The sequence below is a fragment of the Harpia harpyja genome, chromosome 13, assembly GCF_026419915.1.
Source record: "Harpia harpyja isolate bHarHar1 chromosome 13, bHarHar1 primary haplotype, whole genome shotgun sequence".
Classification (NCBI taxonomy): Eukaryota; Metazoa; Chordata; class Aves; order Accipitriformes; family Accipitridae; genus Harpia; species Harpia harpyja.
Genome location: NC_068952.1, coordinates 11,111,366 through 11,125,754, shown reverse-complemented (window position 1 = coordinate 11,125,754; position 14,389 = coordinate 11,111,366). Strand labels below are relative to the sequence as shown.

At 41.4% G+C, this 14,389-nt stretch overlaps 2 protein-coding genes across 3 annotated transcripts in view; one reads left to right on the top strand and one right to left on the bottom strand.

Moving 5' to 3' along the window:
- SMYD2 (SET and MYND domain containing 2) overlaps positions 1 to 5,411 on the top strand; it is a 30,720-nt gene extending 25,309 nt beyond the window's left edge. For both annotated transcript variants that reach the window (XM_052805416.1, XM_052805417.1), the window contains 4 exons: positions 271 to 391; positions 1,216 to 1,390; positions 2,806 to 2,914; positions 4,992 to 5,411. In XM_052805416.1, coding sequence (XP_052661376.1) covers positions 271 to 391; positions 1,216 to 1,390; positions 2,806 to 2,914; positions 4,992 to 5,072 — 486 coding nt within the window. In that variant the 3' untranslated portion in view covers positions 5,073 to 5,411. The remainder of the gene's footprint in view (positions 1 to 270; positions 392 to 1,215; positions 1,391 to 2,805; positions 2,915 to 4,991) is intronic.
- Positions 5,412 to 6,638: 1,227 nt separating this feature from the next.
- PTPN14 (protein tyrosine phosphatase non-receptor type 14) overlaps positions 6,639 to 14,389 on the bottom strand; it is a 124,276-nt gene continuing 116,525 nt past the window's right edge. The window contains exon 19 of the mRNA XM_052805415.1: positions 6,639 to 13,617. Coding sequence (XP_052661375.1) covers positions 13,489 to 13,617 — 129 coding nt within the window. The 3' untranslated portion in view covers positions 6,639 to 13,488. The remainder of the gene's footprint in view (positions 13,618 to 14,389) is intronic.

Below are 14,389 nucleotides of genomic sequence, written 5' to 3'. Positions count from 1 at the left end.
AAACTGAAAAGCTTTTGGATCTTTCAAAAGAAAGGGACTTCATGGAAGTAGAGAATGGCAGATGAACTGGAAGACGCAGAGGATTCTAGGATTCCCAGCCAAGGCTTTAAAGAAAAATTGCAGGTGCACGTTCTACCTTTGTTTTTACATTCTTTGAAGAGCTTAAGTTCCCATCTGTGTCTTTTTATTAGAGTAATTTTGTGTAGCAGGTGCACCTTTATTTGCAGGCCTTGGAACCTGCATTTATAACGTCCATTGTGTTTCCTTCAGGATAAAGAGAAACTGGAAATTCGCAAGCTGAGTGATCCTCCATCAGCAGAGACGGTACGGGACATGATCAAATATGCCAGGAACGTGATTGAGGAATTCAGGCGAGCCAAACACTACAAATATATCCTTTGTCTCACCCTGACTCTGCCGGCTTGGTGTGTGACCTAAAAATCTTACCTGCTGGATTGCTTCAGAAGTACCTGCAGGAGAAATACTATGACCATTAGAAGTTAAACTTATCTCTGTGCTCTTTTTGTCTGAAGAGTTGTCCCTGGAGACAAGGGGCAGTTTAACATTGCAGGTGGTGTGGGATTGTGAGATTCTGTGTTCGTTCCTTCCGGTGCGGTTCTCAGTTTCTGAGAGTGCAGCATATGGCTGTCTCCACACAAGCCAGAGACTACAGTGAGCATAGGTGTGTGCTTGAGTTAGTGTACTGTAATACTGCCCCGTTTTGAGAGACTGCATGTGAGGCTGCAGCCATTGCTGATGGTCACAAGCCTACCTGTTGTAACAGTAGTGCGATGCAGACAAAAATGCAAGATTCATTGGGCCAGAAGCAGACCAGGATATCTCATGCCTGATTCAGTACCCCTTGCGTGGGGAATTTCACTCCCCCTTCTTCTGACACATTGCTGGTACAGTGGTGATTCAGGAAAGCTGCTTTTTTTATTTTGTTGCTTTTTTAGATCTGAAGATTTAGAGATTTAGTTTTGTAGGATGTCTGAGTAGGAGGGGGAATAATCTCATGAGCAGAATACCTCTGAGTATAGAATACCTATCAGAGTAGCTGTGGGGTTGTAGCATAGATGCTTTGATGCCATTTGAGAGAAAGGAGGACTTCTGAGAACCATTCTGAACAAGTTAAAGTCAATTCTTCTTCAGCATTACCAGGTAGTTGTCTAATGAGAGGCCATCTATTTATTCGGTTCCTTGACTTCTTCATACCTCCTAGTGAATTACTGGAGATCTGTGAACTCAGCCTGGACAAGATGGGTGCAGTGTTTGAGGACAGTAATGTTTATATGTTACATATGATGTACCAGGCCATGGGTGTCTGTCTCTATGTGCAGGACTGGGAAGGTGCGCTACGTTATGGACAAAAAATTATCAGACCATACAGGTAAATATGACACACTCTTTTTTTTTTTTTTAAGTGCTCTAATTCAGTAATTGGAATAATTATGACAAGTTTGGGCAGAGATCACTTCTCTCAGTACATATTATATAAACACGCTACCCATGACATCACTACTCAAAAAGGAATGTTTAAATGCTGGGACAGATTTTGTTACTGTCAAAATGTGGTCTGCAATATATAGCAGGTGACTGAAATCCTTGCTTTGACTTCTCAAAATAAGTTTGTACCATCTTGGGTACTGTGCTAGTTCTGCTTAGCTAGATAAATACTGGTCTTTTTAATAGCCTAATACTTTACTAAAGCAGAGCTTCAAATTGCATCTGCAGTCAATATTTTGTATAAGGTAATGGAGGCAAAGCCTGCTGTTGCTGTCAGCCTCCTGCCCTCTCCCAGTCCTTTCTCTCTGTAGTAGCACAGTGGTCACGGATGCAGGAGAGCAGGGCCTTGTCCCAGTGTTGGGGCTGAGCAGCAGAGGGAGCTGGAGCCGAGCTCAGCTCCTGCGCTTGGAGCCTGTGGGTGCCCTGATGTCCCTGATCTCCACTGCCCTAGAGCTGGAGGCGTGGGAGAATGGGCAGGCTGAAACCCCGTGTGGGGCAAGGCGGCACGCAGCCTCTGCAGGAAGAAATCAATATTCTCCCCGATAAATTTTTCTGCGTTTTTACAGTAGTGATCTTGTTTGTTAGAGCCAGCCAGTTACGTGCTGTATCTGATCCTGCCATGAATCTCCCAAGCAGATTCTCATCTTGAGACATGACTTTCTTGCCAGCTGGGGGGAGCGCAAGTAAAGCTCTCCCTTTGGAGCAGATGCCAATGTAAAGTCACAGATCACTTGGCAGAGAGCAGCGATACAAAGAAGGAGCCAACATTCCCCCCCTGGAGGCTCAGTACTATTTATCTTCCCTGGGACTTGCCCAGCTCCTCTGGCTCCGAGCCTGGCATTCCAGGTCAGCTCTGCTGAACCAGACTCTGCTAGCTCAGTGTGAGCAAGTACAGAATGGCATGTGTGCTGTACGTGCTGCTGAGGGCCCCTCGCTTTCCATTAAAGACCAACTGTTGTGGAATAGGCAGAGTTACTTCTGTGGGTGTAGGGTGGCTCCAAAAACTCATAACAATGCAGTCTCTTTCTGTAGCTGGCTAGATTAAAACTAGTGGCAGAAAGTCATTGCCATCTGACAGCTGTTCAGAGGCATATGGTAGTTTCAGTTCAATTCCCAATTGACAGGCGTCCCCATCCCAGACACAATTGGCACTGACTCTTGGCAGTCATGGCAGAGGGGATGAGCGGTGAATGGGCAGGGGCAATGAGAGGCAGCTTCTTGCCTCCTGAGAGGGGGAGAGGGGCTGGGAAAATGCTATGAAACTGCCAGGTGTGATAAAGCTGAATTTCTCTCTTGCAGTAAACATTATCCCTCCTACTCGCTGAATGTTGCCTCCATGTGGCTGAAATTAGGGAGACTGTATATGGCACTGGAGAACAGAACGGCTGGAGTTAAAGCACTGAAGAGGGTATTTATTTCCTGGTTTCTTCATTAATAATACCAGTTCAGACATGGGATCATTGAAACACTACGTGCTTCTCTGTCAGTGAGCCTGGCTTGGTAGGAAATGCACCATGTGTTAATATATTTTGTTACTGGATTTTTGGCTCAGGATTTTTCCAAAGATGCGGTATAGGTCTGTTCTCACATACAAAGGGTCTTACCTTTTCACGGTGGACTTCTGCAGCAGCTGGAATGAGCATTATGCTTAAACATTTGGTGTACATTCTTCACTGAGCTAGAGCTGTACTAGCCTAAATGAAGCAGAACTCTAGCTTCTCCTCACTTGCTAGGTAAGGACAGAAAAAATGCTTGGCTCTTATAAAAGGCACATAGTGTTTCATTGAAGTCTGTGATTTCTATATCCAAGTTAAACTAGGCATGCTTTTGGTGGTTATTCGTTCTGGAACCAGTTGATTTTTAAATAGCTGAAGGGAATTCAATGCATCTGGTAATGCTGAAATTGGCAAATACAGCATTTGGTTTTACGTTTTTCTTCACCCCTTTTTATTAGTCTGTTCCTTTAGGTTTTTTAGTCTTCTATTTTTTTTTATTAGTCTGTACCATGTTTCTTGACTTTCTTCCCCTATTGTTGTTGGACAAAAGCTTATTTTAGTTTCTTAAGCATCAGTGACTACTGTAGCATATAATGACTTGGTGTGGAATGTCATGGTGGTTTTGTTTTTTTTTTTTTCTTCCTTTTTAGATGCTGGCACGTTTTTAGCCAGCAATAATAAAAGAGCCATCCAGCCATGGTGAAAGATACTGCAAGAATATATGCTTTAAAATTTAACTGTTACCTGGTTTAAAATTAGCATAGGTTTTCCTTTGCTGTCATGTTAGAGCTTTGACTAAAACTGGGATCTGTGCCAGTAGGAACATGGGATGGGGGGTTGGAAACTGTAGGTAGATTTGTTGGCATAGTTAGCTTCCTAACACAAACATTTTCTAATGACTCACTTCCAAAAGCTGCCTACAGGAACTGCCCAAAGTTAGCCCAGCCCCTGATGTTTAGGATTTAGTGGAAAAACAAAACCATTGTTCTCTGTCAGTTTGCAAGCAGGTTGTCCAGAAGGCCCTCCTTTCTTCTTTTGGGCAGGAGGGGGAACAGAGTCATTTCTCACTGCTGCTGAGGTGGAACCAAAGGCTCTTGTTGTACTGACTTAACAAATGTAAGAGCATAATTCCATAAAAGTTTCCCAAGGAGAAAATGGCTAAATGCTCTGATGGCTAGGATCCTGCAATTCCTTGCTGTATCTTAGCACTGTGGTCTTTAAGTATTCTTGGACTTATTCCAAACTTGCTTCTTTCAGTCCTATCTACTGCTGCCTTTTATTACATCTGTTTGGGGATATTGCTGTCCTTTTCTCAAATGGAAATCTTGCCTCTACACCCACTTTGCAATGCAGTGGGGATAGGGGCAGGAAAGTGCAAGTTGGTGGGTTTGGCTGCCTCAAACGTTCACTCTTGGGACCAGAGCAGGCTGCAGGTGAAACAGCAGGGAGTCAGGCACAGCAGCATCTGTCTGAATCTGACAAGATCTCGCTTTTGCTTCAGTGGTTGCCTAAGCAATTGCTTCCTTTGTAAAGCATTGGTAGCCCCTGGAACTGGTGGAGGGTTTACAGAATCAAGCCTGAAATGCCTTAATGTAACTTCTGCAATAGGCCTGCTCATCAGTCTGACAGCTGAAGGATAAATTGGTAAGAACAGAGCTCTGCCTGATACTGGTTAAGAAGTCCTCTGCCAGAATATTACCCACCCCACTTGCAGTTTTCTGTCCTGGAGCTGGTTGCATTCAAAGTAGTTTTGTCAGGAATATCATTTTGAAAGGTGCTTTGGGATCCTTTAAGATGAAAGATGTATTCTCTGAATGTAAAACCTTTATTACTTAGTTTTGAATGTCATTTTATTTCCTACTGGGTTTATGACTACAAGGGGACAAAAAGTAGCTAGAGATGTCAGACTGTTTCAAACCTCTAAAGACAGTATTTATAGCCTGGTGTTACATATGAATCAATTGTGTGAATATTTTTTTCTTTTCATAGGCAATTGCTATCATGGAAGTAGCACACGGGAAAGATCATCCATACATTTCAGAGATCAAAAAGGAATTAGAGGACCACTGAGCCTTTGAATCTATGCAATCCTTCAAACCTTTATTTAAAAAGCCTTGCTATGGAAATCTTCAGGAGTGCTTTGAAAAGTGGTAGAGTATGAACACAGTTCTGTCCTATAATTGGAATGACAAACACACTTAGGCCTTGCAAAATGTTCCTAGCTTCCACACATCTACACTTGCCTTTTTCTTTTTTATCTTTTTTTTTTTTTTTTTTAAGGAAGCATTGGTGGTTTCTTAAAGGTTATGGCTTTTGACAGCTCATGTGCAAAAATCGTCATTTTTTTTCTTTATGGATTTTCCTGTGTATTTGTGTAAAGTAAATAAAGTGGTCTTGACCCCCTCTTGATTCCGCTTGTACACTTACATGGGTGCAATAGTTCTGTGACATCTACTTTTGCCTGTTTCATTTAATCTGACAAATTAATTAGCAAAAGCTGTACTTTTTTGTTGTGATTTAATATCCAATTCTTCTTTTCACAAGTCATTTTTGTTTGCAGTGGCTTAGCTGAGAGAAAGGGGAAATAGGGGTGATGAATTTTGTGTATTGTGCAGGAAAGCCAGCACAGGTCCCTCAGCCAGTTAATCTGCTGGCCCATCACTGCTCCTGGCAGGTGGGGACTCATGATGGTAAGGACCTAGACCTCAGCATGTCTTGTACAGAGAACACTGCCACCTACCTCAGAGCTCGAAGGCTTGCACAAGACATGAACAGTGCAACTTCTGGCTTTTCAATCCCTTTTACAAGTTAAAGGGAATTTATTGCAGAGGGGAGCTCATATTTCCTTTTGCCTCCAGTGGATTAAAACTATTCTATTAATATGCTAGCAATTACTTTTAATAGAGGAACAAGAACATTTTCTGAGCAAAAAATCCAGGACTTTTAGCTTTCTTGGAGGGTTTTTTCCTCCATTTAGATCAATGGTAGGAGGTTACTTGAAGGATGGGGAAGGAAAAGAAGGGAGAGCGTGGCTGTGCGCTTCCAGCACCAAAGTTGAAATATATTGCACAGTAAAACTGCATGACCATTCCTTACTGCTTTCACAGCTTATAAAGTATGACGAGAGCGCAAACACATCACCATTAAGAACTTAATCATATTTTCTTTCTTGTAAGCACTGCTCTGAAAACTGCTAGAGAACAAGGGTTTGTCAGCTCATTTTGCTGAAAGCTTTCATTGCTCTCTAGCCAGCAGTTGTTGCTGGAGTACATAAAACTGCACCAGACCTTATGATTCCAGAAAGCCAAGCCTAGGAAGAGGGCACCAGCTGACTCTTTTTATCCTAACTTTAGCTTGTCAAGTAAAGTAAACCCTTGGCCAGGGAAATAGCACCTTTATTTCAGAAAGTCTGTCCAGAGCCCAGACTATACTTCAGCACTAAAGAATCAGATTAGCCTGGCATGAGCACCAGTAGGAGCCTTGCCCCTGTGAAACTTGGATAACTGCTTATAGAAGGTTCCTCAAAGCTCACTGTGGCTCTGGCTGTGCCTGTCAGTTTAACATGGGAAACTAAAACAAGCACAGTAGGTGCAAATACAAAACCTTAAGTTGGTACAGGAAAGAACACAAGCATAGTTTTCCTTGAAAAAAAATGGTTTATTGTATAGTGTGAATATGAAGGACAGCCTTACCAAAAAAACCTTAGTGACTGAAGACATTCTCATATTTGCAAAAGCATATAAGAAACTATTTACACAAAGGCAGTGAAAGGGGTAAAAAATTATTGCTGTCAATTAATGCTGAATAGAATTTTTTATAAAGAGAAAGAAAAGAAACAGTGCAAAAATACTGTCAAAAGTAATCAGTTCTATACACAAGATAAAACTGACAAGCATAAGCTTATGAACTGATATGAATAATACATTAGGATATAAAATAGCATGCATAGATTTTTTTTAAAGGCCTTCAATAGCATAGAATAGTTCTGCCATTCAGCCCTAACAGGAGGGAGTGGGGGGCAGGAAGGGCATATAACTGATGTCTCATTTCTCTACAAAATGTGTACATACAATGAGGTTATGAGATTCAGATCACTGTTCTGTGCTAAACTGTCATGTACAGAATTACAGAGCAAATAAAACAGGAAGCATCAAAATACTGAAGTAAAACAGGACAGTAAAATCCAGTGACATAAAACTTACTTAAACATGTTATTTCATTTAACACCTGTCCCACACAATTACATATGGGAATATTACAGTCATCTGCATGTGTAAACTTTTTTCCTTTGTAAAATAGCCAAAGAAAGGTACTTTACTAATGAGGAAAACATATTTTCCATATGGAGCAATCGCAACAGGATAAACATCTTATTAACAGTGTTTCTGGCACTGAAGAATTGTTTTCTTTTAAAGACCAACTAGCAGCAAGAAAATACTTTTATTTAACATACACAAAAAGGAAGTTCTTATAGATGTAATGTATAATTAAGTTGTGGAACTTACCAACACTGGACATTGCAAAGGCCAGAGGAATAAATGGGTTCTAAAGAAAAGATAATGTGATTCATGGAAGATGGATCCATCAGTAGTTATTAAGCACAGTGAGCAGGATAGAACTTTTGCCTCAGGAAGGCCCTAAAGGACTGGGTGCCAGGTGCGCTAGAGGGGCTGAGCACCCTCTTCTAGATGCATTCATACTTCGTCCTTAAGTGTCAACTACCAGCCCCTGTCCAAGACAGGGTGTGACCTCCAACCTGCCATGGAACTAGTTTGTAGGAAGCCTTCCTCTTCTGTTCCTGCCTGCCTAATCAGGGAACACTGCCCCTGAAATATCTGGAGCTGCGTGTCCAAAACACTGAGTCCCTACCCAGGTGATTTAGAAGAGTAAACATATTAAGCACTATATTCATTTCAGGGATCAGCTGAAGTATTAGTCTTTCCCTTGCTGTTAAATAGCACTGGGATTCTTCAGTGAAAGGTGCTATTTTACCGCTGACTTCCAGTTCACCCTCCAAAGGCAAAGTCCTGCTGTTGTAGCGTGTGGGAAGCTCTCAGTGAGGGTGCACATAAAGCACAGGCAACAAAACTTCAAAGAAACACCAACCAAAAAATGGCTGAGAGGAACCAACAGAAGTGTAGTAAAGGTTCTCTAAAAACACTCACAAAATTTATTTACTTTAAATATTTATATAAAACACTGCTATTTTTGACCTGTGCACTAAAGGTTTTGTTTCACAATCTAACAATAGTTTATCTATGCTTAAGACCCCCATCTTCTGTTGTTTGCCCAACAACCCAAGCAGCCAGCTGCTCCCTGCCTCACATCACAGCCCCTGCATGCCAAGGCTGCATGCGGCTGCATGTATAATGTCATCCTCCTCTGTAAAGACTCAGATGGCATCTGTAGTTCCCATAGCACCAGATTCTACAAGAAAACCTCTCTAGAAGGCTAAGAACAAGCTGGAGAAAATTGCCTTTGGGATTTTGGACTTGCAGCCTTTCTCTTGTTGGCATTTAAAACCCATCTCCAAACTCCATATGACTTGGACTATACATCAGCAGATTTATATCCATTTTTGTAGAGAGGTGGCCAAATGATGTTTTCATGCAGTGCTTCCCTTTCAAGGTTAGTTCTGGTATTTGCTCCTTCAATATGATGCATCCTTTAGTTCATGCAGTGGGTGCCACCCTAGCTCTCTGGCTGTAAAGCATTCTTTTCCACAAAGACAAGCAACAAAATTTAACTCTGACCTCTCTCAGTGATGCATGAGAGCTGCTACAGGAGGAGGTATCAGCCATACTGATGCATCCACTTTCTGAGCACACAGCTGACAAACTGTTAGCGAGACTGACAACAGCTAATTCAGTTGTCATCTCCTCCCAGGAGACCAGTGGGAAGTCAGCTGTTAAGAATGCAGCACAGTCAGTAGCTGCTGAATTTTCCCCATAGGTCTGTGTGCTATAGCCAAGTATGAGATTGCCCATCAGCATCTGTTTTAGAGTTGCTTGTGGGCTACACAGACACAGCAGGTATTGGATCAAAAAATAAAGTATTTGCTTAAAATGACCATCTCTATTGAAGCACTGAGACTTACTGATTCTTTTCCAACCTATGTTTTGCCACTTGCATTTCTGCCTGTTTAAAAGAAAGTAATTTAAAAAAAAAAAGCTCTTGAAATCATGTAAATATTTAATAATATTTGTAGCTGAGGCAACTGATTTAAATAAGTGGAACAGAAATGTCCTTCAATATACTTTTTATAAAAGATTGCATTAGCAGTAGGTTGAATAAGTTCCCACAGATGTGTCTCCTGCCAGCTGAAACTAGTTAGGGAAAAGGTATTTCGGTAAGGCTGAGCATTTAGGGTCCCTATATACCTATATAGGAGAAAGTTTGTGGGAACAAGCTTCATCTTTCCTCAGGTAATCAGAGACAAGAGGTGCCAAAGCAGGCCTGTGGAGGAGCTGAAACAAGTAGGACCTGAGCAGCTGATGTCCACCATCTTCCAAGTGCAGCCCGTGGAGGACAGAAACAGGATGCCCACAGCACTGAACAGTGTCAGAACTCAGCTGTCATCTCTCCCATCCCTCATCAGACAATGTTAGGCATGAAATGCTCAGACCGTAACTTTAACCAAAAATTTGATGCCAGCAACCTCAATACTATCATTGAGGTAAGAGTTTAAAGAAGGGAAAAAAAAAAAAAAAAAAGGTGTTAAATACAGACGAAGAGTGCACAAAAAGGAAAACCTACACAATGGATTCCCAAGTCAGGCTTACTCATCCACTCCAAGTTCTCTCTTAGAAAGAGTCAGGGAGCATAGGCTAAATGTCCCAGACTGCAACACGGGCGCCTTGGCAGAAGACTGCTTGTGTCAAACTCTTTAAGGTGCAGCTCCATTCATTGACCATTGATACATCTTTGTGAGATTTTCCATCCAGACTTTACTCCAAAAGGATGAAACTTGTCTCGTAGAACTTACCCACTGTCATGCTTTGATGTTAAAAAAACCCCATGCAACACAACATACAGCAACTCCAAACTGTCCTCCTTTTCTACTTATGGACTCTGCTGTTAAAGTCTGCAGGACAGAAACTAAACAGTACTGTTGCTTTAAGTCTCATGTGTTCATTTCTGCTATGACTAATAAAATTGGATGCAAAATGCATTTTCCTGTCACTCCCTAAAGGTTAGGAAATACTGCCCAAGCAATTTTGGTCTGATAAAACTACAACAGGTTCCAAGTCAGAAGGTTCAGTTTTTCCCCTACAAAACTGTATCACATTTCAATCATAAAACATCGGCATGCTGAGGTTTGGTTGCAAGCTGGGGTGGAAAGGAACCTCTGAAGACATGCACCAGCCCACTTCACTTACGATATTAGCAGATCTAGTCAAGATAAAATCTAGCAGGAAAAAATACATTGAAGTCAGATGAAAGGAAAAAGTTTAAAATTACCATTCTTTGACAATGAAAGGGGAAAAAGTGAGTCACAGTGGCCTCTACCTACCGTACCAGCCACATTAGGAGTTAATTGGAAATGCCTGTTTACTACATGGCCACTTATTTGGCTCATTAATAGGCACTGACTTAATTTGGAAAGGATTTTTGGTGCCATTTTGTAATTAATATTTTTCTAAGACACCTATGATGCATCTTTGCATAAAGAACATTTGCTTAATTTTCTTCCTTCCAAACACAGCTCTCTGTTCTTTTATGCAATAACTTTCCTGTGCTCACTGTAGAAACAGAAGTATACATTTCAGCCAAGAAAAGCTGAATAAGACGACATAGGAAGAGATTCTTTTCCCTCCTGAGTTTCTACTTCTCACATCCAAGTGGAGCAATGGGACTTGACAGCTCTGAGTTCAAACTTAATTCATCATTAGGAAATTATTCAAAAAGTTATAACGAGATAACTAATTTAATACAATTTGCTTCAAGGTTTATTCCTTGGCTTGTTTCCCAGATATAAAGCATCTCTGTGCAATTATCATGCAGATGCTGCTGAAAAGACTTTAAATGGTTGCTGCTAATTTAACAAGAGATATGTTGGCATTGGCAGAAGAAATTAGAGGAAAACTGAAGTTGACTGAAAACTCAACTGATCCCTAAAAGGAACATAGTCAAGATATTACAGCTAAATAACGCGCCACTTGTTGGTAGCTAGAAGTCTCCACCAGAATCCTCATCACCTCGTTAGGCCTGTATTGCAGATTACCAAATCAACACAGCACGGTTTTAAATACATTTAAGAAACATTCTGGTACAGAGCCTTAGCTTAAGCTCCCACTGATTTTAGGGAAAGGTAGGTGTGTAGGTCCCTTTAGTGCTAAAGTTGAGAGTGCTTGTAGGCTTCGGCCTTTGTACATTGACCAGGGGTTCGGAAGTGGGGATGCAACGGAAAAGGAATGGTGGGACTAAAAGATTAAATTTATCTGGGAAAGGGATACCAAGAAAGATAATTTCACCACGACAGAGTAACTGTGTTGCATCACGTGCCCCGAGAGGCTGCAAAATCTCCACCCTTGGAGATTTCTGAAACTGGATGTGACCGTGGGGTGAGCAGGGCTGGGACCAGAGACCTCCAAGGCTCCTCTCCAGCCTGATCCATTCTCTAGCGATCCGACAGGACTGCTGAGTGGAAGCAAGGTGGGACTACCCGCAGGAGGGTGGCAGTGTGCGGAAACGGGAAAGAGGAGTCAGCGTGAGGAGGGGAGCAACCTCAGTGCAGGAACTTTCCATCTCTTACACCAGAAATAACAGTGCAGGAGTCACACCACAACTTGCTAAAGCTTTTTTTTTTTTTTTTTTTTTTTAAAAAGTGCAGTTACTATCACTTCTAAATAACTCTAAGTAAATGCTGCAGTGTGTGCACGGTAAGGTAATTCATAACGCGATTTACTCCAGTGAAATAAACAGTTTGGAGAACAGGATATGCACAAAGTTGTGCAAAAGAGCTAGCCAATGCTGAGGGACAGAGGATGAGGAAGAGAGAGGAGGACAGGTCTAACTGCTGAGATACTTAGAGGACACGTGGATTTTTTTCTTAGCTCTGTCATAGATTTCATTGCTGGCCTAGGGTGAGCCAGTTAAGAATCTGTGCCCTAATTCCCTAGTTATGCAGTGGAGGAGGTTTGTTTCCCTTTTCTGTTCTGATTGTAAACTTCAAGCAAGGACTATTTCTCCTTTACGTATTTATACAACATCCTCCCGATCCTAACTGGAATCCCTGAACACTACCAGGATAAAATAGTAATAATAAATAGGAGGCAAAATCCAAAGTGACCAGACAGAGAAGAGGGATGATCTGTGCAATTTAATACAAAAAACACCCTAACAAAGTGAGGTTTGCCGATACCAAAAGGAAGACTGCTCAGTATGTTCGTAAACCGTAAGACAGTGATGGGGGAAGAATCAAGGCAGACTCTGAGCTACAGCTCTCAAGGGTCACTATTTGAAGATCTCAGAAATGGAGGAAAGACCATATTGATCATTCTGACAAAGTTCAAAGGACTAGAAATAAAATGATTACAGTGCTGAAGACAATAGTTCACAGTGAAACTAAGGCAACCGGAGATGCCTAACTTAAATGAGATTCCTTTTCTACAGGAGGTGAGCCTCAAGGCAATAAAACTTTCAGTGTAATCCATGAGAAGGTGCTTGATTTGAGTTTTTTTCAGCTGCATTTAGTTGGAATTCCTCTGCTGTTCAACCCACCACAGTTACCGGAAAGACCCATTCACTGACTTCGGCCTGCTCTGGGTCACTGCACTTCACCCTGCGCTGCTTCAACTCTTATGAATCCCTTCAAGGATGGCGGACAGTAGCAAAGGCCTCATTTAAAAGATCCAATATTGCTTTTTTCAAGGACTAATCTAAAGCTGTAATTCTTGTGGAATTTGAACCGTTTAGCACCCAAAACTCTCCGCCCTCACAACGTCCTGTGTTTGAGCCCTCTGTAACATGCCCTGCTGCAGGTGCAGAGGCTCAGGTCTCCCTGCTCCAGGACTGTGTTCCCTCAGCTTCCACTCGTACAGAGCTGTAGCTGACATCTAGCAGGTCTTGTTTTTACCATGGAAACCACGTCTGGGTCCAAAATGTTGTTATGTGAGAAAAAGCCCACTGCCAACTTCAGAAGCTGTGTAGCAAAATAAAAGCCAGTAAACTACCTTTACAAAGGATTGCTTTCCTTATGGACATGTTACAATGCAGACCAGTCATGTCAAATGTGGTTCAATTTGAAGGTCACTATAAGTTTTACAAGTTATTAAAGTAATTCACAAGTTATTTCAAGAAAAAATAAATTATATCTTGTATAAAATAATCCATGGGAGACTCTAGTAAAGAACAATCATTCCTTACTTTCAAGACAACTTTAAAAAGTGCAATATATGCACACAGTGTTGTCAAGACAGTTCCCCTTGTTCATCTGTAAGGTTCGGCCAGATCCACAAAGCTGAGTCTGGGATGTTTGAAAAGGTTAAATAAGTCTGGAGTTTTGCAGGAACTGGATGAGCACTTGGTAGACAAACTTGTACTGGGCTATGGTCTGGATCATAAACATTCTCTGCTCCCGCAGGTGTCGCAGCATCACAGGAACATCCACTTTCTGTAAAGGAAAGGAAAAAATAAAGCATAAGGATGTCGATTCATTAAATCAAACAATCATTGTGTCAAATATCAGTTATCTGACACAGGAAACTATTGTAGTTATATAATGTAATGAATTATAACCAACTGTAGTGAAATACTACAATATTTTTCCCACCAACTTTCATTTCAAGGAGTACTACAGTAGTATATACAGGTTACTGTGCATCCAATGCTTTCCCCACTAAAGCTTACGGGAATTTCTGGAGGGATGTAAATGGGCAGATGACCAAAACTTGTCTTTCAGTTGTGTACCACCGATTACTTCATCAGCTGAACACGTAATAAAGGGCTTCTTCTCTTTGGAGTTTTTTCTGCTTCAACATACATATTTTTCATCTTAGTAAAATAAACCCAATATATTGTATTATTTCAGTTTAAAGGCTAGATTATAGCAGGAAGGTCTAGTACAAAACTTAAAGAGCCAAGATTATATAGCTCAGTTCAGACTGTACCACTGAGTGCATCAACAGGCCCTGTGGCCACTTGCATACTGTGCTCTGATCCGTGGTCAAACTTATTCATAGAGGGACGATCTGAGAGATTTTTCAAATGGCAAGCAGGCATCAGGATCATAAGAACAGAGGTTCCTTGGACAAAATTAAAAGTGAAGGCAACTATACTGATCCTTCCACTGAAAGAGAAGGGAACTCCTGTCACCAAAAGATCCAGAAACTCTGACACCTGACCTCCCACAGCCAAGTCTACACTTAGTAAATAATCTCCAGAAG